At 44.7% G+C, this 21,540-nt stretch overlaps 1 protein-coding gene across 3 annotated transcripts in view; it reads right to left on the bottom strand.

Moving 5' to 3' along the window:
- Positions 1 to 533: 533 nt before the first annotated feature.
- The window catches only part of MAN2B2 (mannosidase alpha class 2B member 2), a 58,423-nt gene continuing 37,416 nt past the window's right edge, over positions 534 to 21,540 (bottom strand). For all 3 annotated transcript variants that reach the window (XM_073342561.1, XM_073342562.1, XM_073342563.1), the window contains 10 exons: positions 19,210 to 19,343; positions 17,333 to 17,589; positions 12,480 to 12,671; positions 8,858 to 9,110; positions 8,642 to 8,752; positions 8,340 to 8,532; positions 7,609 to 7,752; positions 7,000 to 7,112; positions 5,007 to 5,124; positions 534 to 734 (listed from right to left, as the gene is read on the bottom strand). In XM_073342561.1, coding sequence (XP_073198662.1) covers positions 637 to 734; positions 5,007 to 5,124; positions 7,000 to 7,112; positions 7,609 to 7,752; positions 8,340 to 8,532; positions 8,642 to 8,752; positions 8,858 to 9,110; positions 12,480 to 12,671; positions 17,333 to 17,589; positions 19,210 to 19,343 — 1,613 coding nt within the window. In that variant the 3' untranslated portion in view covers positions 534 to 636. The remainder of the gene's footprint in view (positions 735 to 5,006; positions 5,125 to 6,999; positions 7,113 to 7,608; positions 7,753 to 8,339; positions 8,533 to 8,641; positions 8,753 to 8,857; positions 9,111 to 12,479; positions 12,672 to 17,332; positions 17,590 to 19,209; positions 19,344 to 21,540) is intronic.

Here is a 21,540-nt window from a genome sequence, read left to right as displayed (position 1 = left end):
GCAGTTCTTACTATTTGTAACTAACACTTCTATAACCCTAAATGTAGTCCTTCACACGTAACTCCTTCCCAATCTAGTTATTAATGAACATTTCTCACAATCAGTGTACATGTTGTCTGAACTTGGCAGACAACTGTAGCTTTACATTCTTTATGAGAACAAGAGACTAAGTAATCCAGGCTCTTTGTATTGTAATCTGTAGAGGCAAAGCCCACCATTTAAAAATTTTAAAAATAGACAGAACTGAAATGGATTTAACAATGCAAAGAAATAGAGTCACAGCCTCCCAGTTTCATATCCTGGCTGATACATTTGTACTTCAGTATAGATCGGGTCCTAACCAGTCAGATATTTTCTTCTTTTTTCTATTTTCAAGCTAAACATTTTTAATTTCTAGAAAAACATGTTTTAAATAGCTGACCTAAGAAAGTATGGGGTAATTTCCTTTAAAAAGAAGCAAATGAACCAGCAACTAATTCTGATTATTTAATCAAGTTTAACAGTTTATTACAGAATAATTATTCCTTCCATTTACCATACTAGGAAAAAAGTTCTCAAAACGGTTGCTTCATTTCTTTAAAAAAAAAAAATACAGCCAGTTATTCAATAGTTGGCCCAGGAATAATCTGCAAACTTTCATTGATCTTGAAAGTATACAAAAAAGGTCCTAATTTCCTTTGGGTGAATAGTCACAGTAGCGTTTTCTGTGGTCTTCTCTCTATTACTGGAGAGGCCTATAAAACGCAAAAATGCAGGTGTTTATGATTTGTCATTTACTCTGAAAAGCGTTATTTCAGATCAACTGCACATAGTATTTTGCTGTCTCAACATTTTTGATCCACCTAGGTTTGAACAGATTTTCTTTTCTAATTTAAACAGCTGCACCGATAACTCTAAGGAACACACATTCATCATGTTAAAATATACTGTAAACTATCCACCTTTCACTCTCTGCCTCATGCTACTGATACTAGTCCTACCCTAATGATACACTCAGGCAGAAGAAAAGGTGCACATTTCCAGAGTGTCCATGGTAATGGAGAGAAAAATCCAACACTTAATATTCCAAAACTGCTGCTTTACTGAGGTGGCTCTGCAGAAAATTAAATCTGCTTCACTATGTCACTCAGAACTGTGAAAAATCCACATCCCTGAGTGGCGCAGTTAAGCCGACCTAATCCCCAGTGTAGACAGAACTAGATCGATGGAAGGATTCTTCTGTTGACCTAGCTACCACCTTTCTGGGAGGTGGATTACCTATGCCAATGAGAGAATCCCTCCCGTCAGTCTAGGGAGAGTCTACACTGCACTACAGCAGCACAGCTGTGACATTGTCGTGTTTTAAGTGTAGATGAGCTCTTAGTATCTTACCTGTTTGCCTATGTTTCTCAAGGTCATGCAGTCAGTGGCTTGGCCAAGATTACAATTCAAGAAACTCTTTTTTTTATATTAACTTTCAATATTAACTACTGCAACTTCTGTGTACCTTAAAAATAACTCAAAACCCAGAACCATAAATAGAGTAAGATGCTTTTAAAAAGGTAAAATACGCAATAGGTGTCAGAAACAACGTAAAATACCACCACCCCAGCCTCTGTGCAATACAACAAATACACAACCACAAATGAACATGAAATTAGCCCAAACCACGCAGTTTGGATAAGGAACTCAACTTCCCCGAAGTCTGTGGGTTTTCTGATCTGGGTTTCTAACTATCTCTTATATGAATTACAGTAAAAAGTAAATAAATGCACAAGCTAGGGTTTGAACATTACTGTGATAGATGCCTCAGACACACTCCAATGAATATCCGGGTAAAGACATTCTAGAGTCAAGGACACTTTATATATTGGGCGTCTGCCTCAGGCTAAATGTTCTTCATAAATTTCAGTCAAAATGATTCAGCTATTTCTGAGAATGAGGCTAGGTAGTTTTACATGTAATAAAAAATTTTAGTGACCTCCTCTTTGAGAAGTTCGACCAGCCCCTTATTTTAGAGCAGGAACTTGAAATTTGACAGATGGGTGGCTTTTGTGCAAGGAATATCCCTTTTTGCCATGCCTGTGAAATTCTGCCCAAATTTGGCCAAACATTACAGATTGCACATGCAAAACTTGGCAGCTGAATTCCTATACATTCTGTCTGTACTGAGCATGCTCCTCTCTGGGGCGGAGTAGGATTTTCTCTGCAATTGCGGCTCTGGGCTGCTGTGAACCAGGCTGGGTCCAGGCTTTGGTACTGAGAGCAGTGTGACTGTCTCTCCTGTGCTCTCAGTGACTCCCAGGCACCAGGAGAAGGAAGCAGCCTGATTCAAAAACAGAGGGTGACAAGAGCTAGACCTTGGAGGAAGCATAGGGGAGTAGATTGGGACAAGGATTCTGAGGGTGGGGTGGGATACAAGAACACTGACAATCCAGTCCTCGGTCCAAGATTGCACCGACTAAGAGTCAGTGCACAGAATGGACAGTGCTCACTTAATGAGCAACTACTCAATATTTTGTTTTATTTCCATTGTTCAGTATGTGGCTCCAGGCCTTATTTACTGCACTATACAAACCCTGCTCATTGGCTTTCCGATGTGGCACATCACTACAGTATCTAAGTGCTTCAAAAACATTAATTTATCTTCTCAACACCCCTTTGAGATAAGGGGGAGGGGTATTATCATCTCCATTTTACAGATGGGAAACTGACAAACCCTGGGATTAAAGTCCAGTACCCCAAGTTTGGATGCCTAATTTGAGACACCTGGACCTGATTTTTCAGAGCACTTAGCATTATATAGTATTTCTATGTTCAAAGTACAGCTCCAGTTGACTTCAGCTACAGATGTAAATGCTTTACTTCTGGAAATGAGACCCCAGTCTCAAATCAGGCACCCGAAAAATGAGTAACATACCATTAGTGACTACCGACGAGAAGTCTGATTTAAGTGACTTGTCTAGCATCACACAGGAACTCTGTGTCAGGGACAGAATCCAATTCTCTAGGGCAACATTCAACTGCCTTAATCATAAGACTATCCTTTTTCTTCCTGCAAGCCCCTGCCTCATTCACTACACACCTTCCAACTCCTGCAACAAAGGAGGCAGGGGTCCTACAGAAAAGAGCCTTCTTTACTACAAAACCAAACTCACTCCAGAGCACACCCATCCTGTGCAACGAGTGAGGGTGGGATCCTGTGGAAAAAAATAGTACATGACCATGTAATTAAAGACTGTTTCGTAATGCATCCTCATAAGGGGGCTGAATTAGGATTGCATGAGCAACCTTATTTCCGCATTTCCTAACTTTTGAATGCTTGATTTTGCAACCATAATACTGATCTTTTAAAATATTATTTTGGGGGAGGGCGGGTAAAATATCCTAGGTTCTTAAAACAAACAAGTGAAAAAAAGAGAATTTCCTTCATGTGGTATCATATTGACACTGATATGGGTCACCAGCACGGATGGAACCTTTAGATTCACTACACAGACCTCTGCCACTTGAGCTAACAAATTAGCTGACAGAAGCAGTAGGTTGTCATTTCCTCTATGGTGATCAACACTAGAGGGGGATGAGACACTTTGCCAGGGGGTTTCTCAGTCATCTGCTGACATCAGAGGAATGGTAACTCAAGAATCTTGAGTTCTATTCCAGGCTCTCAAGGGGGCTGTGCTCTTTTACCCTTTCCCCAAAAAGTTTGATGCCTTTTGCACCATCTCTGTCCCAGTTCTGTCTCTTCCTCACCAGCTTCTTATCCCAATTCTAGTCTCGTGGGCTTCCAGTCTCCACAGGTTTCTCGTCCCAGTCTCCTTGCCCAACCATTTCCAGTTCCACTACAACTCCCCTAGCTCCTCCCGTCTCTTTTCCCAGTTAGTCCCATTTCCCCCTCACCCCATTTCCTTGTCTGTACTATCTCTCCTGGCTTCCAGTCACTCGCCACCCTACCCACATTCCTTGTCCCCATTCGCTCCCAGCTTCCCCCCCAGGGCTCCTCCTCCAGTCTCAGCATCTGGCTTCCTTGGCTCCATGTCCCAGCCTCTTTGCCCAGCCAGTCCCAGTCCTTTTCCCACACCCTGGCTCCTCACACCCCATGGGCTCCCCACAGCCCACTGGCTCCCTGTCACAGTCTCCTTGCCCAGCCAACCTCAATCTTGCCACTCTCCCATCCCGTAGTTTTCCTCTCCCTTACATCCTCCCCGGCCAGCCTCCAGTTCCAGTATCCCACCCCACCCTCAGAATTCTTGTCCCAATCTACTCCCCTATGCTTCCTCCAAGGTCTAGCTCTTGTCACCCTCTGTTTTTGAATCAGGCTGCTTCCTTCTCCTGGTGCCTGGGAGTCACTGAGAGCACAGGAGAGACAGTCTCACTGCTCTCAGTACCAAAGCCTGGACCCAGCCTGGTTCACAGCAGCCCAGAGCCGCAATTGCAGAGAAAATCCTACTCCGCCCCAGAGAGGAGCATGCTCAGTACAGACAGAATGTATAGGAATTCAGCTGCTAAGTTTTGCATGTGCAATCTGTAATGTTTGGCCAAATTTGGGCAGAATTTCACAGGCATGGCAAAAAGGGATATTCCTTGCACAAAAGCCACCCATCTGTCAAATTTCAAGTTCCTGCTCTAAAGTAGGGGGCTGGTCGAACTTCTCAAAGAGGAGGTCACTAAAATTTTTTATTACATGTAAAACTACCTAGCCTCATTCTCAGAAATAGCTGAATCATTTTGACTGAAATTTATGAAGAACATTTAGCCTGAGGCAGACTCCCAATATATAAAGTTTCAGCACAGTTATAGTCTGGCAAAGTTTTAAGCAATGAAAACATGGTCTTATAATGGGAAGTGTTAGGCAAATTTAATAATAGGCTGTGTTACCAACCCCACCTATAACAACTCTTTCAGATCATTTGAATCTGCTCAGTGAGACTGTTTCCTGAGCTGCAACATCCAATGAAAATACCATCAATACCCTGTCAACAGCCTGGGGCTTGAAAAAAGGAAACAAAATCTAGTTTCCCACCCACCTTTGCTTAGATGTTGTGCTGATTTCCATTTCCATCGCTCCAAAGTGTTTATGTCCCAGGTTCCTGTGAGCGACCGCTCTTCCACCAACTCCACTGTTCCCAACCCTTTCAGCAGAGACTACATAAAAAGAAACCCCAAGATATCCAGTTAACGTTACTTAAGGAAATGCCTACTGCAGCTCTCATCTGCTCAGTGAGCAGCTGGGCAAGGGCAGAATTTTGATCTGTAATCTCAAAAGGTTTAACACTCTCAGCAATTACTATCAGAGCTGTGTATATTTTAAAACCACCACAGATGATTCAGCACAAATGGATCCCCTTTTTAAGTCACCAGAGCACTTATTAGATACTGTGTTCTTGACACTGAAGAGGGCGGGCTCCTCTTTTGGGTCAACTGCCACATTCCTAGTCAGCCAGGATGTGTGGTGTCACAATCACAATCTCCTATTTAAAAATAAAATAAAAAATATTGCTACCCAAACAATCAAAAGGGGAAACTGTCTCTACAAGAGATACAGTCAAAGATACTGTCAACTGCACAAAACACAACTGGGGAAAAAAAATAGAGAAAAAATGTTTACCCTCTCTAAAGCTTTCACATTTCAGTAATCTCAGGTGCTACTTGCACCAACATTCGATACAAAGAAATCACAGACCGGTAACTATAACATTCAAGTTATCACAGCAAATATTATATTAATATCTACACAATAGGACCAATCCTACTGATGCTGGTGCACATTTTTCTACTGTCAATGCGATGGCTGTTCAGCTAGGGTAAAAGCTAAGACTGCGAATCATTCACGGACATCACAGAAGTCATGGGTTCCATGACTTTCTGTGACCTCTGTGAATTTTACAACGCTAATGCGGCTAACCCCAGGACCACCCCAGCGGCTGGGGAAGCCCAGGGCCAGCACGCTGGCCGCTCCTCTGGCAGCTCCAGGCAGCTGGTCCCCGGTGCCGCCCTGGAGCGGTGGTGGGGCCCTGGGCCGCCTCCCACCCAGACCAGCGGTGGCCACGCCCAAACCAACAGCGGTGGGGCTGCAGGCCACCCTCCCACAGCCCAGACCAGCAGTGATGGTGGCGGCGGTGCCTCAGGCTGTCCCCCAGCCCAGACCGTCGGCACCTTGGGTTGCCCCCCCTGCCCGGACCGGCGGTGCCTTGGGCCGCGCACCCACCCCCCAAGACTGGCATCGGGGGGGGCCATGGGCGGATCCCCCCCACCCAGAGCGGCAGCGTCAGTGGGGCCACAGGCCGCCCCCACCCCAGCAGTGGCAAGGGGCCCCAGGCCGACCCTGCTGCACCAGGACCCTGGGTTGTCCCCCCACAGCAGAAGCATCATCCCACGCTGCCTCCCCACCCCAGCAGCAGTTTTCAGGACCGCCCCCTCCCAGCAGGTAAGATTTAGTCACAGGTATTTTAGTGAACAGGTCACAGGGCGGTGACTTTTTGTTTATTGCCCATGACCTGTCCATGACTTTTACTAAAAATACCCGTGACTAAAACGGAGCCTTTGTAATGGCTATTGCGGTGAAGAGTAGGGGAAAAAATTAACTCTAACCTCAGCTAGAGGCAGATTTTTGCCAGTAGTGTCAGTAGCAGCATTACTGGTCCATTTTTTGAGTAGTTTCCAATTAAAGGAAGAGGAAGGTTATGTTTTTGTAACAAGATTCCTCTTCAGCAGTCAAAGATAGGCTGAGGGCTTGTCTACAAGGTGGGGTAATGTGTTCTACAGAGGGTGATTTCTTAAGCATGCTAATGTGATACATGCTATGGTCTGTGTATTAAAGGTTCCCTATTGCACTTTAACATAGCGTAGTTTGTAAAAGCTCTACTTTAAAGCACACTTTAGTGCATACCAGAAGGTTCTACATGGGCCAATTAATGCACAACACATTTGTGCATTTAGAAATCACACTTCTGTAGAGCGCATTACCCCACTGTTTAGACAACCCCTAAGCAGTGCTTTAGCAGGAGTGATTAATTTTACTTTCAGATTCACTGTTGCAGGCTGAGATAGCACAGGGTCCTCTCCCACTTCATACATATGCCTGATTCTTAGAAGTATACGACTGAAGTCTGCCTCCTCTTGCTTTTGTATACCTAAAAAAAAAAACCAAAACAGGTTTTATTATTTAATGCTAAAAACTCAAGGTTTCTGTTGGAAGTTACTCACCTCATATGTCTTGTCTTAAAGTAAGATTTCAGGAAGAGATTTTCAAAGGTACAAAACACAGGGAAACTCCCATTGACTTATTTACATCAGTAGAATCTGAAGGCCTTAATCCAGCTGGAGCTCCATTGTGTAGGTGCTGCAGACATCTAGTAAGAGACAGACTCTACCTCAAAGACCTCATGGGGGGTATTTTCAAAGGGAATTGGGTGCTTAAATGGCCCTTATACTCTTTGAGGCAGGGTCTGTCTTTATTATACGTTTGTGCAGCACAGAGTCCTCTGACCTAGTTCAGGTGCTACTGTAATACAGATAATTAATAACGATAGTCACAAAATAAAGAAGGAAGAGAAAAACAGCCTTTGTAAGTGTTACACGCTGAGTAATCTCCATCTATAAATGACTTACTGCTAAAAGAGAACCCACCTTTGTAAATATTATGTAGCTGCTCAGTGTGGTTGGAGCTATATGTCCACCCAGGAATGCTTAGAGTCTGGAGATGCAGGTTAGCTGGGAGGGTTACAGGATCCCTCTGAACAGAATGAAGTTCTTGATGCAGCTTTGGTATGTCTATATGTGAAATAAAAAACCAAAGCTATCATGTAAAACATGGTTATGTCAAGAAAGAGGACCCTGGCCAGTGGCACTGCACTGCCTTTGGAGGGGAAGAGAGTGCCCTCCCACTGTCTGAATTAGACCAGGAGTGGGTGAGGCACTCTTTCTTCAGACGTTCTGAGGTACTAAGCGGAAAGCAGCATGACTTGAACTGGCTGAAAAGTATATTAGTGCCCCAGTAAAGCATGCTTCGTCAAGTCTTGCTACTGCTATTCTACTACATGTCTTTTTTATTTGAAAGATGTTTTAAACTTGGACTCAAAAGTTCTCTCAGTTAGCTACTGTGGTCAAGTTTTTCAGCCAATGGATGCCTAGAGTTAGGCTCCTAAATCTATACAGCCAGGAATGTGAATAAGTAGCCCCATTTTCAAAGGTGCTGAGCATCCAGCACTTCCTCTTAAAAGGCAATGAGAAATCGTGGGTGCTTACCTTGGAAAAGGTGGGCCAGCTGTTTAGGTGCCTAAATATAGACTTAGGAGTCTGACTTTAGGCAAAACAAAGGAACAATTCTTAGTTTTAAAAAAGGTAAGTAGAACAGTTACCTGTTAGCTCTCCATACATAACAACTGGTCTGTGTTCTAAAGCCAGAGCACTTGTCTGATACAGACCATCAGCCACAGGCTTAGTTCCTAAGATGAGCCAGAACAGTGGACGAACCACTGAGGTGTCATTCAAAGTGAGATTGTAATTCAGGTCCCACTCAAGGTTATTCCACAGTCTCCTATGAAGCATCACCTGCATGATGAAGATAAATGCCAGAACAGTCATCAGCTATCATCCTTTATTCGGATCATCAGGAGCCATGAAATTACTGTTTTATTGTCAAATCATTTTCATTCATTACCTCCACTTGCCCATTTCCTTGACTTGAGACACCATGAGATCTTTCTGCAAGCAGCATCAGCCTCATGCTGTCATCCTCAATGTAGGCAGTCTGGACCATAGGATAATAGTTCTGACGACACACAATAAATTAAACAACAAAAACATTAAGTTTGTGCAACGTAACAGAGCATGAACAGGATACACACTTGATTTTGGATTACAGTTTTATGCTTACCCGAGCCACTGTATTATTCACATAGGCCTTGTACTGTCTCTTCTGCATCTGATAGCCATTGTTGTCAGTGTAAAGTGTCTGCTTAGTGTTTAAATTTGTGCTTGTTCTGAGGATTGCCTCATGATTTAGTTCCAAAGGTCCAACTCTGTATTCTTGCTCTATCCTGTGACAAAGCAGCTTATCATCATAACCTCCTGGTATACTGTAGATTCTTGAATATGCCACATACATGTAATCCTGAGCGGTTATATTCCTACAAAACAAGAGGGTAAATAATGTGAAGTTTAGCAAGTTAAACTAATATTTGATTAGTTATGTCAGGTCACAGTTTGCATTATTAATGAACCTGCAGTATTTTGTCTAGATTTTACCTGCTTTGTGCAACTAGTGAAATGATTTTTAGCTTTTCAAATTTCAGAGATCCAATTTGTATAAATGGAAATTCTACAGTATTCCTTGGTGTCCCACATGTTGTGTGTGTGGGTGGGCAGGTGGGTTTCATTCATTTTACTACATGTTCCTCTTATTTTGGATTGTTCAAAATTATAGCTATTTTTCTGTCATTTCTCCTTAATACACTGTTGAATGGAAGGATATTATCTTGTTTTCACTCTCATAGTCATGTAAGTACAGACTACAGTAGACACTTCTATTACTATAGAGAAAAAAAAATCCTTACATACAAAATGAACATTATTCAAATGGAAAGTCTATCTAGAACATATTTAGTTTCTAGTTGAATTGCTGCACAGACAAGTATTGCAAATAACAATGTAAACAACATGTTTACATTCAGGAAAAGATATAAATAAACCTGAGTTCAGTTTTCCCATCTAAAGAACATGAATTTTCATACACAAATTCCATTTTATATCTTTTATGTGTACAGTAATTCCAAATCTTTCTTGACACAATAACCGCCCTTGTGCATGGCAATTTCACTTAAAGTAACAAAAAACTTCAATAAAACAACCATCAGCTAATAAAAAAATTAAAAGGTAGTTGGCTGTAAATACTCTTAAACAGAGAAAAAGCAGCTAGCTCTTCAGAGTTCACAGAAAAGAGATCTGAATGCCTCATTGTCGGGGACTCAGTTCCCTCTTTTGTCTTTAATTAGCTCTTTTTCCAATACGCAGATTGCAGCCTGTACTCTAATTAGAGACTTTCGAAATTCAAACCAACATAGAAGATTCAGGATCTCAGCAGACTTGAATCTTGTTTTTTAATTGCACCGTTACTCCATATGAAAAACAAACAAACCAACTCACAACTGAACACACCACATTTCTAACTCTCCTCACCTCAACAGCAAAACCCACAGCTGCACCATTAAACTAGGTACTGAACCAGTGTCTTCTTCACCAGCCACATGTTAAACATAATCCATTAAGAGCTGTACAACACACACGTCACTGTTTAGAGATGACTGGACAGCAGTCCGATGAAGTGAGCTGTAGCTCATGAAAGCTTATGCTTAAATAAATTGGTTAGTCTCCTAGGTGCCACAAGTCCTCCTTTTCTTTGTACAGCAGTGGTCACCAAACGGTAGATTGCAATCGACTGGTCAATCCTAGAGGATCTCCCAGTCGATCGCGATCTCCGGTGGTGCAGTGGGACTGCTGCTAAGGCAGACTCCCTGCCTACCCCGGCCCCACGCTGCTCCTGGAAGCGGCCAGAGCAGCCGCAGGTGGGCAGGTATCTCCATCCATGCGCTACTCCTGCCTGCAAGCACTGCCCCTGCAGCTCCCATTGGCCGGGAATGGGAAGCTGTGGCCCATGGGAGCTGTGGGGGTGGTGCTTGCAGAGAGGGGCAGTGCGTGGAGCCACGTGCTCCCTCCCCCCCGGGGCCACAGAGGCATGTTGGCCCCTTCCGGGAACGGTGTGGGGCTGGGGTAGGCAGAGAGCTGCCTTAGCCTTGCCATGCCTGCCACCGACCGGGGGCCACCAGAGGTAAGTGCTGCTTGGCGGGAGGCCGCACCCCAGCCCCCTCCTGGAGCCAGAACCCCAAACCTCCTCCTGTACACTGAACCCCCTCTTCCACCCCAAACCCCACCCTGAGCCCCCTTCCAGAGCCAGCACCCCAAACCCACTGCTACACCCCAAACCCCAGCCCTGAGCGCCCTCCTGGACCTAGCACCCTATACTCCCTTCTACACCCCACACCCCTGCTCCAGGCCTGACCCCCCTTCCAGAGCCAGCACCCTGTACCCCTTCCTGCACCCCAACACTCTGCCCCAGTCTGGAGCCCCCTCCTGCACCCAACTCCCTCCCAGAGCCCACTCCCTGCATCCCCTCCTGCACCTCAATCCCCTGTCCCAGCCCAGAGACCCCTCCTGCACCCAAACTCCCTCCTAGAGCTTGCACACCTCACTCCCTCTTGCACCCCAACCCCCTGCCCCAGGCTCAGCCCAGAGCCCCCTCCCACACTGCGAACCCCTCAGCCCCAGCCCAGAGCCTGAACCCCCTCCCAAACCCCAATCCACTACCTGAGCCCAGTGAAACTGAGGAGAGCGAGTGACAGAGAGAGAGGGGTGGATGGAGTGAGCAGGGTAAGGCTTTTGGGAAGGGGCGGCGCCTCAGGGAAGGGACGGGGTAGATCCTGGGTTGCACTTTGATTCAAATAGTGATCTTGGGTGTAAAAAGGTTGGAGACCACTGCTGTACAGGATTACTCCCACATGTGTAAAGAGGATGAAAAATTCAAATGCCTGCCACCGACCGGGAGCCACCAGAGGTAAGTGCTGCTCGGCGGGAGGCCACGCCCCAGCCCCCTCCTGGAGCCAGAACCCCAAACCTCCTCCTGTACCCTGAACCCCCTTCTGCCCCCCAAATCCCACCCTGAGCCGCCTTCCAGAGCGAGCACCCCCTACCCTCTCCTACACCCCAACCCCTACCTTGAGCCTCCTCCCGGAGCCAGCACCCCAAACCCACTCCTACACCCCAACCCCCAGCCCTGAGCCCCCTCCCCGAGCCAGCACCCCAAACCCACCTACACCCCAACCCCCAGCCCTGAGCGCCCTCCCGGACCTAGCACCCTATACTCCCTTCTACACCCCAAACCCCGCTCCAGGCCTGACCCCCCTTCCAGAGCCAGCACCCTGTACCCCTTCCTGCACCCCAACACTCTGCCCCAGTCTGAAGCCCCCTCCTGCACCCAACTCCCTCCCAGAGCGCACACCCTGCACCTCCTCCTGCACCCCAATTCCCTACCCCAGCCCGGAGACCCCTCCTGCACCCAAACTCCCTCCTAGAGCTTGCACACCTCACTCCCTCTTGCACCCCAACCCCCTGCCCCAGGCTCAGCTCAGAGCCCCCTCCCACACTGCGAACCCCTCAGCCCCAGCCCAGAGCCTGAACCCCCTCCCAAACCCCAATCCACTACCTTAGCCCAGTGAAACTGAGTGAGGGTGGGGGAGAGCAAGTGACGGAGAGAGAGGGGGGATGGAGTGAGCAGGGTAAGGCTTTTGGGAAGGGGTGGGGCCTCAGGGAAGGGACAGGGTAGATCCTGGGTTGCACTTAGATTCAAATAGTGATCTTGGGTTTAAAAAGGTTGGAGACCACTGCTGTACAGGATTACTCCCGCATGTGTAAAGAGGATGAAAAATTCAAATGAGTATCTTTACCTGTAAAAATATTGCCTGATCTCTCTCATTAGGTTTCCAGAAACAACTTCCAGTCCCACTGCTTCTGATTCTTCAACAGCTGATCCATTTGGGGTAAATAAGTAGTTATCTGAAATGGGCCCCTTCCTCACATCTCCATTCACATGATATTCAAGAAACCCCTGAGTTACTTGGACAGTCCGGTTAGTCTTCCTGTAAATGTATAAAGGGGAAAATGTATTATATAGATATACATTGTGTAAGTATTATCTGCAACGCTTAATTGCAAGGGGAATGAGGATGGGAATCTTAGAAAATATCTGTTTCTTTAGCTAAAATGAATAATTAATTAAATAGGCAGCAGGAGATGAGGCCAGCAGGAAGAAATCATGGAGCAGATCCTCAAGGAATCAATTTTGAAGCACTTAGAGGAGAGGAAAGTGATCAGGAACAGTCAGCATGGATTCACCAAGGGCAAGTCATGCCTGACTAACTTCATTGCCTTCTATGATAAGATAACTGGCTCTGTGGATGAGGGGAAAGCAGTGGACGTCTTATTCCTTGACTTTAGCAAAGCTTTTGATACGGTCTCCCACAGTATTCTTGCCAGCACGTTAAAGAAGTATGGGCTGGATGAATGGACTATAAGGTGGATAGAAAGCTGGCTAGATTGTCGGCCTCAAAGGGTAGCAATCAATGGCTCCATGTCTAGTTGGCAGCCGGTATCAAGCGGAGTGCCCCAAGGGTGAGTCCTGGGGCTGGTTTTGTTCAATATCTTCATTAATGATCTGGAAGATGGCATGGACTGCACCCTCAGCAAGTTTGCAGGTGACACTAAACTGGGAGAAGTGGGAGATATGCTGGAGGGTAGGGACAGGATACAGAGGGACCTAGACAAATTAGAGGATTGGGCCAAAAGAAATCTCATGAGATTCAACAAGGACAAGTGCAGAGTCCTTCACTTAGGAAGGAAGAATCCCATACATTGCTACACACTAGGGACCAAGTGGCTCAGCAGCAGTTCTGCAGAAAAGGACCCAGGGGTGACAGTGGACGAGAAGCTGGATATGAGTCAGCAGTGTGCCCTTGTTGCCAAGAAGGCCAATGGCATTTTGGGATGTATAAGTAGGGGCAAAGCCAGCAGATCGAGGGACATGATCGTTCCCCTCTATTCCACATTGGTGAGGCCTCATCTGGAGTAGTGTGTCCAGTTTTGGGCCCCACACTACAAGAAGGATGTGGAAAAATTGGAAAGAGTCCAGTGGAGGGCAACAAAAATGATTAGGGGACTGCAACACCTGACTTATGAGGAGAGGCTGGGGGAACTGTGATTGTTTAGTCTGCAGAAGAGAAGAATGAGGGGGGATTTGATAGCTGCTTTCAACTTCCTGAAATGAGGTTCCAAAGAGGATGGCTCTAGACTGTTCTCAGTGGTAGCAGATGAAAGAACAAGGAGTAATGGTCTCAAGTTGCAGTGGGGGAGGTTTAGGTTGGATATTAGGAAAACTTTTTCACTAGGAGGGTGGTGAAGAACTGGAATGGGTTACCTAGGGAGGTGGTGGAATCTCCTTCCTTTGAGGTTTTTAAGGTCAGGCCTGACAAAGCCCTGGCTGGGATGATTTAGTTGGGGATTGGTCCTGCTTTGAGCAGGAGGTTGGACTCGATGACATCCTGAGGTCCCTTCCAACCCTGATATTCTATGATTCTAAGGCAAGTGCCTCTTGCTAAATATTTGCCATCACAGAACCCACTGTAAATAATTATAAAATAGTCACTGGCCTCCTTAACAATTTCATGCAATTCCCAGTGTCATTTTGTATTTTCAGCAAATCTAAATGTTGCTTAAGTTATTCACATTAGCTCCATGATTTGAAGTCTTATAAGAGCAAGATTGCTTATGAACCTGGGTTCAAAGGTTCTCTACTGAATAAAAATTTAGGTCACATAATATAGGTCAAGCAGAATCTGGTCAGCTAAAGCAATTTTTATAGCTACATAAACTAACATAACCCAGGACCTGATACGCAGCCCTGGTAACAAAGGGGGTGGCCTTAGAGACCTGAGCACAGGATGTGGAATCAGGAACTCGCCAGTTTTAATACCAACTCTGCCTCCTTCTTCTACTTGTGAAGTATGTAGAGATGTGCCACTTAGAGCTTGTACACACTACTACATATATTGCTATGACTTATATCACTCAGGGGTAACATCTCTAAGCAACCCCCCTGAGTGACCGAAGTTACACCAAGCTAAGCGCCTGTGTGGACAGTGCTATGTTGGTGGGAGAGCGTCTCCCACTGACATAGCTACTGCCTCTCACTGAGGTGGTTTTATTGGGCTAACGGGAGAGCTCTCTCCTGTCAGCATAGAGCTTCTTCACCAGACACGCTACAGTTGTACAGCTGCGCTTCTTTAGCGCTTCTAGTGTAGTCTAGCCCTTAGTCTTCCAACTTCCCTCCCACATTCACCAGCCGCTCCCTTGTAAAGCAGGGAAAATACTTATTGACAGCCTTTGCTGGGGAGTCAGGAGAACTGAATTACTCAGTGATTATGAAGCTCTGTGTAAGTGTTAACATTATTAATGGGCCATTTGTGTGTAAAGCATTAATTTGCCACAAAACCATTAGCAGTTCTACCACAATCATTGACTCAGACACAGCAGGAATGAAGACTCCATGCAGTAAATTTGGTTCAACCGAAGGCTGGCACTTTATTGAATTTTTAAACCACCTCAAACACTAACTACCTGCCAGTGTGGACATCCAGCTAAATACCATGGGGTTTGGGGGGGGGGAAGATGCTGGGGGAGGCAGGGGCACAGGGGATGACTACCTTTCCCCACCATTTCAAAACAAGCTTTAGGGTGTTCAACACCCTTGCTGATACCCCCACCACCCTTCCCTCGTATGAGGGTTTATACAGGGATGGCGTGCCCCATCAGACACAAACTACCATACATCAGCAGGGGGTGGAGAAAAGTTATAGAGAGGGAAAGGGGAGAAGAAGAAGAGCCTTCAGATATAGTGTTTATTTATGGATTCCTCAAGCTTTTCCCATACCAAGGGACCTGCCAAAACTTCAACAGTAAACTGTAACATTTCAATATCACACACCACAATAACAGGCCTGAGCCACACAAATGCAGATCTGGATTCACAGTTTCTATCCTCCAAATTTCTAAGGTTGGTGTTTGAATCCAGATTTGTAATTTATCTCCATTCTAGAGAGAGGGCCCAATTTTAAAATGTGGACATGGAATCTGATCTTTCTCAGTGTTCAAATCCAGGGCTTTGGTTCAGGCCCATCTCTAATAATAATGCTTATCGCTTTCCATCTTCAAAGTACTGTACAAACATTAACTAGTAACTAGTTAATCCTCCAAATACCCCTGTGAGAGAGATGATTCTAAGCAAAAACACCTCTGTGAATGAGATCCAAGATCATTAGTAAGATGCATGTGCCAACTTGAAAACTATGGGCTGGATCCGTCTGCCATTGTAAATCAGCATAACTCCATTGAAGTCAAAGGAGCTACGGCAATTTAAACCACATAAGGATCCGGACCTGTAAACCGACAGATGTATTCAGTTAGTTTGCACTCTTGGTCAGTTTTTTGGTTTTATTTCCTTTTATTTAAATATAAATAAATAAAAGGAACATCAAGTTTTCTTTAAGAAGTTCTCTATGTTTGCATCCTAGAGCTAGCAGTTTTAGAGAACACAGTAGGAATTACTGATGGGGAGGAGAGCACTTGGCTATCATTACATCATGTGAGATCATATAAATTCACTGTAGATTCGTATTGTATCTGTAACAGGATGTACTAGTATAAGAGGAAAGGGGGCCAGAGGACCCAATTTCTGGGGTATTGGAATAAACAAAGACCCAGAAAATGGCCGGGTAGAACAAGTGAGGAAGCAGGACCGGGGTACTGGGAGTTGGATGAGGGGAGAAAAAACCCCGGACACTGTTCCTTTAAGGGCCCAGGATCAGGAGCCCTGTAGTGTGAGGTGGGGCAGGTTTCCCCTCTCTCCTAGCAATCAGGAGGACCATTCTGGAGGACGGCAGTATATAGACTGCCTTCTCTCCCAGAACAGGGAGACACTGAAGAAGGACGAAGCCAGGGTCAGAGGGCTGAGCTCCAGACAGAAAGGGTTGGCACTGATGGCTTTGGGTGGTGCAGACTGGAAGAGGAAGAGCTCTCGGCATGGCAGAAGAACTGGAGCTAAGTATGAACTGTTGAATTGTGATGATGGACTTTATGTTGGGGGCTCACTGGGAATTATTTTGTAATTAAGGACTCTGAGGACTGCGTGAACTTTATTTGATGTTAAACCAGCCCTGGGAAGGCGTGCTGTGAACCACATCAGAGACTGTGTGGAGTGTTTAAGGGCCCATCAGAGGGGGCTCATGAGCAGGGTGCCTGCAAAGCCACAAGGGGGCACTTGGGCACCCTGTTATAGTATCTATTTTAAATATACTTGATCTCCTAAAGTTAGTACATTATAAAATCTAAGTTAGTTAACCATAATATTTTGGGGAAGTTCTATGGCCTGTGCTATACAGGAGGTCAGACTAGATGATCACAGTGATACTTCTGGCCTTGGAATTATGAATCAATGAACATTTCACTGACTACACAGATTCAATACCACAGGGGAAAAAAGTAGTTTAGGAATAAGACCATTCATTAGCTCACTTCACAAAATGAGCAGAAGGGAGAAGTTTTCAAGTCCTTTGATTGTAAAGCACTCTTGTTAGTCGTTAATCCTCAGAGGATAATATGTGATCAAGTATCTGGATTTCCTTTTTAAAAAAGTTTTGCTTATCATAAAATGCTGTTTGACTAAAATGAAAAATGCTGGTAGCCTCACCTGTCAGTAATGCTGTGCATTAGATTAGTATTTTGGTCCAACATCACTGTGTAGCAGTCGTTAAGCACAGGAATCAGCCGTCTACTCTGATGATCAGCCTGCTTTATGACTTTTCGTCCATATTTAACTGATCTCGCAATGAATGCGGATTCCTTGTCAGCTGATAACTTAACGCTGTATCTTCGGTAACTGAGACCACTTAATGTGACAAGAATATACAGATCATAGGTAGAGGGGAATTCTGCTGAGCTTTGGATCTGCAAGTTAAGAGAGAGAATGATGTTGTATTTCAGACAGAGCTAATTGATATATGTCTAACGTGCATATTTGAAAAGTCTCACTTGGTATCTTCACATGAGAATTTCCAAACATGTTCACCTTTAAAATTTAGAATTATGATGTTCTTTTTTTCTGTTTTGATAAGAGGGGAGTTATTTAGCAACCTCAATTTAAGATTCACAGTTTTGTTTGGGATTAAATATTAGTGTCAAACTATAAGATTATTTAACATTTTAACGAACTCCTTGCCAACATGAAATCAAAGCTGTTGATTTAAATGAGTGCAACAGTGCCTTCAAATCCATCTTAAAATACCAGTGTAATTGAAAAAACAAAAACAAAAGCAAACCTCGCTTGAAACTAACAAAAAAGATGTTGACAGAAAAATGATTGGAACATCTCGGGGGTTCCTCGGAGGCTGCCTACACACTTCAAAATTGTGTTTTAAATCACTGTTTCCCAAACAGTGGATCCCAACCTACCAATGATCACGGAAAGGTTCTGGATCGGTCGCCACATCCAGGACTGGATTAACCCATCACTGGGCCCTGGCCTAGACAAACACAATTCTTCCAGTCTGGCGTGGATGGGGTGGGTGAAGAGCAAGCCTGTCGCACACCCATTCTCTAGTAGTGGTTCCTGTCCTGCAGGTCTGGGCCTGCTCTCCTGCTCTGAGCATTGGGACCTGGCACCCAGGGTTGCAGTGCCAAGGTTTGCAGATTTAGCCCAAGTGCTCCTCCATCATGGCGGAGGGGAGGCAGGGACAAACCTGACTGGTGCTGTGAACCCGCGTGCCAGGTTGCAACTCACTGAAATTTGATCTGGATGCCCCTCCAAACCTGAGTGATGTTTCAATCTTGTTCAGCAAGTCGACATGCCTGGAGGAGGGAGCCGGGCCCAGCCCCGCAGGACAGAAACTGCAACTGTGGGAGAGCGGGCCCACCCTGCACTCATCCAATTCCACACACTCCTCCCTTGGGGCCTCTTTTGTTTCCTTAACATGCCAAATAATTTCAAATCCTTGTAAAATATACAGGATCCTCCCCTTTGTCCTTAACATTATACATTTTGGTGATACTTTTTGTTTTGGGAAAGTAAATTGGACTGAATAACTGAGATTTATAGGCAGGGTGCTTAATTACATGAGCAACTGGGGAAAAACCAATATAATCATGTTGTTGTTTCTAATTTACAGGAGAAGCTATCATGTCTTGCTAAGATGGGAAAGAAAAAAAGGGAATTGGAAATGACTGTACTGTAATGAAAGAGTCAGTTACAAAGAGAAAAGGAGTACTAGTGGCACCTTAGAGACTAACCAATTTATTTGAGCATAAGCTTTCGTGAGCTATAGCTCACTTCATTGGATGCATTCAATGGAAAATACAGTGAGATTTATATACACAGAGAACATGAAACAATGGGTGTTATCATACACACTGAAAGGAGAGCGATCACTTAAGATGAGCTATTACCAGCAGGAGAGCAGGGGTGGGGGTGGGGGTAGAGGGGAAGAAAACCTTTTGTAGTGATAATCAAGGTGGGCCATTTCCAGTTACAAAGAGAAATGCAATATATACATTAACATAACCACACAGTACCTGTGCCGGTACAGGATGTCCCAATTCATCATACACACTGACTGCTGAGTAGCTCATAGCAACAATGACAAAGGTAGTGATGTTCCATGCCAGGGGATTATAGACAATAATGTATTGTTCAACACTCCTTGTACCTTTTCACGCACACAAAGTAAAAATACAGCTTTAAAATAAGAAACAGTAATGCACAGTCATTTTTCTTTTAAGGAACATACAGTACTACCCACGTAGAATACGATCACCATCTTTCAGGTTTCAATCTAAAAAATAGGCCTCAAAGAGTGTATCATGGTTACACATTCAGATCTATATTTATAATACTGCATAAAGCCAATGCCCCTTTGGTATATTATTCTTCTGTTTGAACCACACAAAGGCCCAGAATTCAAAGAAACACATTTGCCATTAATATTAATTACAACAGGCTAGCCACTAAGTCATGACAATAAAAAGTTCTCCTCTATTTACAATCATACAGCCTAAATACAGTAGTGTTATGCAGGAGATTCTATAGGGAAACCTAATTTCAATATCCCATAAACAATGCAAAAGCTGCTGCCCAAAGCACGGTTTCCATTCAACAATAATAAAAGTCTCCAAAACAAACCAGCTTTTTTTAAAGGAACTCCATAATCTTCCTGAAATAAACAGATTCCTAGAACACATTAATAAATTCTTGCATATCCTGGAAGTAAATCATAAGGAAAATCTTCCATAAAGTTGACTACTGTATATCCTAGACTCCTTCCTCCAGTTAGGAAGACTAGTTAAGGAACTGTCTTCGTCATGCCAAATTCTCCTTTGGACACATGTCTGAAGGCAGAATTTGGGGTCCAGTCCTGTAGTCTTTATTCACACAAAGCTCTGGGTCCCTACTGCATGACCTTTGGTTTTGGGTGCCTGAGACTTGGTGGCTCAGCTGCCTTGCTTGAGTTTGCTTGAGGCTTGGTGGGTATCCTTGGTACTTGGCCTCTTCCAAATGATGGCTTACAATTAGAGCTGGGCATTCAGTTCCAGGTTTTAGAGTTTTTTAGAATTTTCAGTTAACTGGAGAAAAAAAAATCAGTTTGGCATCTGTTCTGCACAGGGTCTTCCAGGTCAATCCTGGGTCTTCCACATCCCAGATGAGCGTCCTAACTATTGGGCTAAAGGTTGGGGTGGGGGAAAGGGGGAGAGAGAACGGGACAGCAGCACTGGTGGCTGTGTCACCACCAGCTCCTCCTCTGGCCATTTTGCGAATGGTTCACATTATTTTTGTCGAACAGTTGCAAATATTTTAATTGATTCATAGATTCCAAGGCCACAAGGGACGACTGTGATCATTGAGTCTGATCTCCTATGTAACACAGACCACAGAGCTTCCCCAAAAATAATTCCTAGAGCATATCATTTAGAAAAACATCCAATCTTGATTTAAAAAATTGGCAGTGATGGAATTAAGTTGTCAGTCTCCGGATTAAGTTTAGAAGTGTGAGAAACAAGGGTGATGTTGCGGTGAGAGTCTGCTATAGATCACCAAACCAAGGGGATAAGGTGGACGAGGTTTTCTTCCGGCAACTAACAGAAGTTACTAGATCACAGGCCCTGGTTCTCATGGGAGACTTCAATCACCCTGATATCTGCTGGGAGAGCAATACAGCGGTGCACAGACAATCCAGAAAGTTTTTGGAAAGTGTAGGGGACAATTTCCTGGTGCAAGTGCTAGAGGAACCAACTAGGGGCAGAGCTCTTCTTGACCTGCTGCTCACAAACTGGGAAGAATTAGTAGGGGAAGCAAAAGTGGATAAGAACCTGGGAGGCAGTGACCATGAGATGGTCAAGTTCAGGATCCTGACACAAGGAAGAAAGGAGAGCAACAGAATACAGACCCTGGACTTCAGAAAAGCAGACTTTGACTCCCTCAGGGAACTGATGGGCAGGATCCCCTGGGAGAATAACATGAGGGGGAAAGGAGTCCAAGGGAGCTGGCTGTATTTTAAAGAATCCTTATTGAGGTTACAGGGACAAACCATCCCGATGTGTAGAAAGAATAGTAAATATGGCAGGCGACCAGCTTGGCTTAACAGTGAAATCCTTGCTGATCTTAAACACAAAAAAGAAGCTTACAAGAAGTGGAAGATTGGACAAATGACCAGGGATGAGTATAAAAATATTGCTCAGGCATGCAGGAGTGAAATCAGGAAGGCCAAATCACACTTGGAGTTGCAGCTAGCAAGAGATGTTAAGAGTAACAAGAAGGGTTTCTTCAGGTATGTCAGCAACAAGAATAAAGTCAAGGGAAGTGTGGGCCCCTTACTGAATGAGGGAGGCAACCGAGTGACAGAGAATATG

This window comes from Lepidochelys kempii, chromosome 4 (genome assembly GCF_965140285.1).
Source record: "Lepidochelys kempii isolate rLepKem1 chromosome 4, rLepKem1.hap1, whole genome shotgun sequence".
Classification (NCBI taxonomy): Eukaryota; Metazoa; Chordata; order Testudines; family Cheloniidae; genus Lepidochelys; species Lepidochelys kempii.
This window is presented reverse-complemented; position numbering and strand designations above follow the sequence as displayed.